General features: G+C 46.2%; 1 protein-coding gene across 1 annotated transcript in view; it reads right to left on the bottom strand.

The window, feature by feature from the left end:
• LOC134461769 (abl interactor 2-like) overlaps nt 1–2,500 on the bottom strand; it is a 35,671-nt gene that overhangs the window by 19,159 nt on the left and 14,012 nt on the right. Inside the window, exon 3 of the mRNA XM_063214629.1 lies at nt 752–928. Coding sequence (XP_063070699.1) covers nt 752–928 — 177 coding nt within the window. The remainder of the gene's footprint in view (nt 1–751; nt 929–2,500) is intronic.

Genomic DNA, 2,500 nt, shown 5'->3' with positions numbered 1-2,500 from the left:
ACACACACACACACACACACACTCATTCTTTCTCACACACATACACACGCATGCATACAACATACAACACACAACCCGCGCAAACACACACACAACGATTAGGCCACCAACGCAGTGTACCAAGAACACCAAACGAGTAGTCAGGTCTACCTTTGGAACACACACAGTCAACCAGCCAATCAGAAGCCAACACTGGTGAATGGCACATTCTCATTGGCTGCTTTTGTGTCCAATTAGTGACTGCCAGTGCCGTGTCAATATGAGCTACCCATTGAGGTGAGCTGAGTGATGTTGCTTCTAGTTACAAGCTAGTAATCATCATTGAATTGTACAGTATGGGAGCACTAGCTGCTAGCTGGTTCCATTTGATTCAATGGTATATGCTAGTTTGAAGATAAAATGCGCTGCTAGGTGGAAGAATTTGACTAAGATAACGACTGGAAGGGCAGGAAAAAGGTCAAGCTCAATTAATTATCTAAATGGGAGCCGGAAAATGAGTTTATTTACAGAAATTGTGAAGTATTGCTTTAACAGCATATCAGTAGCTCATCTCCATTAAGTAGCCCACTCCCCAGCAGCTTTCACTGGTGGAATGACACATTCTCATTGGTTGCTGTTGTGTCCAAGAGGAGGGCTGAGCTGACGACACCTCGCTTTAAGACCAATCACAAAACAGCAATTAGTGACTGGTGGGCCCCCTTGGCCAAACCCTGCTCCTTCAGTACTCAATTGGCCAATCAGAGCCCAGTACCTTGACCCCGTGGCCGATGTCGTCCAATGAGCTGTAGTCGATGGGCTTGCGGATGTAGCGCACAGGGCGCTCCTGGTTGGACGGAGCGATGATCTTATGCGTGCGGGAGGTGTTCTTATTGGTCGTCAGGACGCCAATCTCCCGCCTCGCAACCTTCTCCTTGTGGATGTCCACCGTCTACACAGGAAGGAGAAAGCCATACGGTTAGTTGCTGTGTGTGTGTATGTGGGTGTCTGCGTCTCGCTACCTTTTCCTTGTGGATGTCCACTGTCAAGGGCAGGGAGATGAGATGAGATGAGATGAGATGCGTGCAGGGCCGCTGACAGGTTTGGCTGGGCCCGAGACAAAAAAATATCAATAGGCACCCCTTCCCCCCCCCCCCCCCCCCCCCCCCCCCCCAACCCCGATCACAAAAAAAAAAAAAAACAACCACCGAACGACCATTTTTTCCCAAGAGAGACCAGGTGGCCAGACTAAACTTTCAGCCTGAAGCACCACTCTCACGTGATATGCTATATACCCATTATAAAAGAAACGACATTATCAAAGTAGCCTCACAAATCAATGACGCATACAATAATTCCATAGTAAATGATCTATCCATCCAATTATCCATGCATTTTTGCCAACATTTATTTAGAAATGAAACAAAATAAATAGGATTCACATCATTAATAACACAAGTGTACGTGTAATTTACTTTAGCAATTTGAGGGCTTGCACATCAACACGTGCCTGACTGAATCAGCTCTAGTTCACTAGCTGTCACCACCAGCACACCAAGACGTCAGCCTTCCCACACCAGGAATAGCCAAACACAGGAACAAGTCAAGTTGCAGAAATGTATATGCAAAACGGATGTACACTGTTTCTCCCCACAAAGTTAACAGGTTGATAAAGTGTTAGCATTTGCGCTAAGCGGGATTTATATGCGCTAAGCGAAATAGCGTTGCATAAAAGCGCAGTTTTAAAAGTTCTCCCTTGAACTCTCCTTGCGCGCGACACAACTTCTCATGTTACGATTGGGGCTAATGTGCATATTCCTAGCTAAGGTCACAGATGGTCAGATTTGGAACACAATTCTACCAAGCTGTGGTTATAAAATGATGCGACTGTGTGACTGATCATGTTTTAAACATGAATGCTGCAGTGCAGGGCGTGTCTGTTTATGAAGGGAAACTTTTGCTGTGTTAGTGTTCTCTGCTATTGTTAGTACCTGCATCATCTGAAGAACTTTTTACTGAAATCCTGGGGCTTCTGGTGTCTTCATCTATTTTTCTCCTATCCTTCATTTTCTGCCCTCCTGGTGAATGACTGCTTCTTCAGACACCTTGGTAAATTGGCACGAGCCGCGTTAAGTTGAAACCGTTTTTTTCTTTCTCGTACTGACCGACCAAACCATTTGTGCACTGGGGGTGGGGGAGGTGGGGGCTCTTGATCCTTTTTAAGGGCAGGAAAGGCAAAATATCTGCATCATTTATTTAATGTAAATATAGCGCACCTCCCTCTCTGAAAAAACATCTTATTTTGAAAATAATTAGAACCATTAAACACAAACTTAATGAGGGCCCAGTTCTGGGCCCCCCTATCCCAGGGCCCGGGACAAAAAGCCCTTTTGTCCCCCCCTGTCGGCGGGGCTGACTACATCTGTGGTGTGTGTCTGTGTGTGTGTGTGTGTGTGTGTGTGTGTGTCTGTGTGTGTGTGTGTCTGTATGTGTCTGTGTGTGTGACCCACTGCCTAGGGGAGAC

Source organism: Engraulis encrasicolus, chromosome 13 (genome assembly GCF_034702125.1).
Source record: "Engraulis encrasicolus isolate BLACKSEA-1 chromosome 13, IST_EnEncr_1.0, whole genome shotgun sequence".
In the NCBI taxonomy this organism is placed as follows: domain Eukaryota; kingdom Metazoa; phylum Chordata; class Actinopteri; order Clupeiformes; family Engraulidae; genus Engraulis; species Engraulis encrasicolus.
Note: the sequence above shows the minus strand (reverse complement) of the source record. Positions and strands in the feature narration are given on the sequence as shown.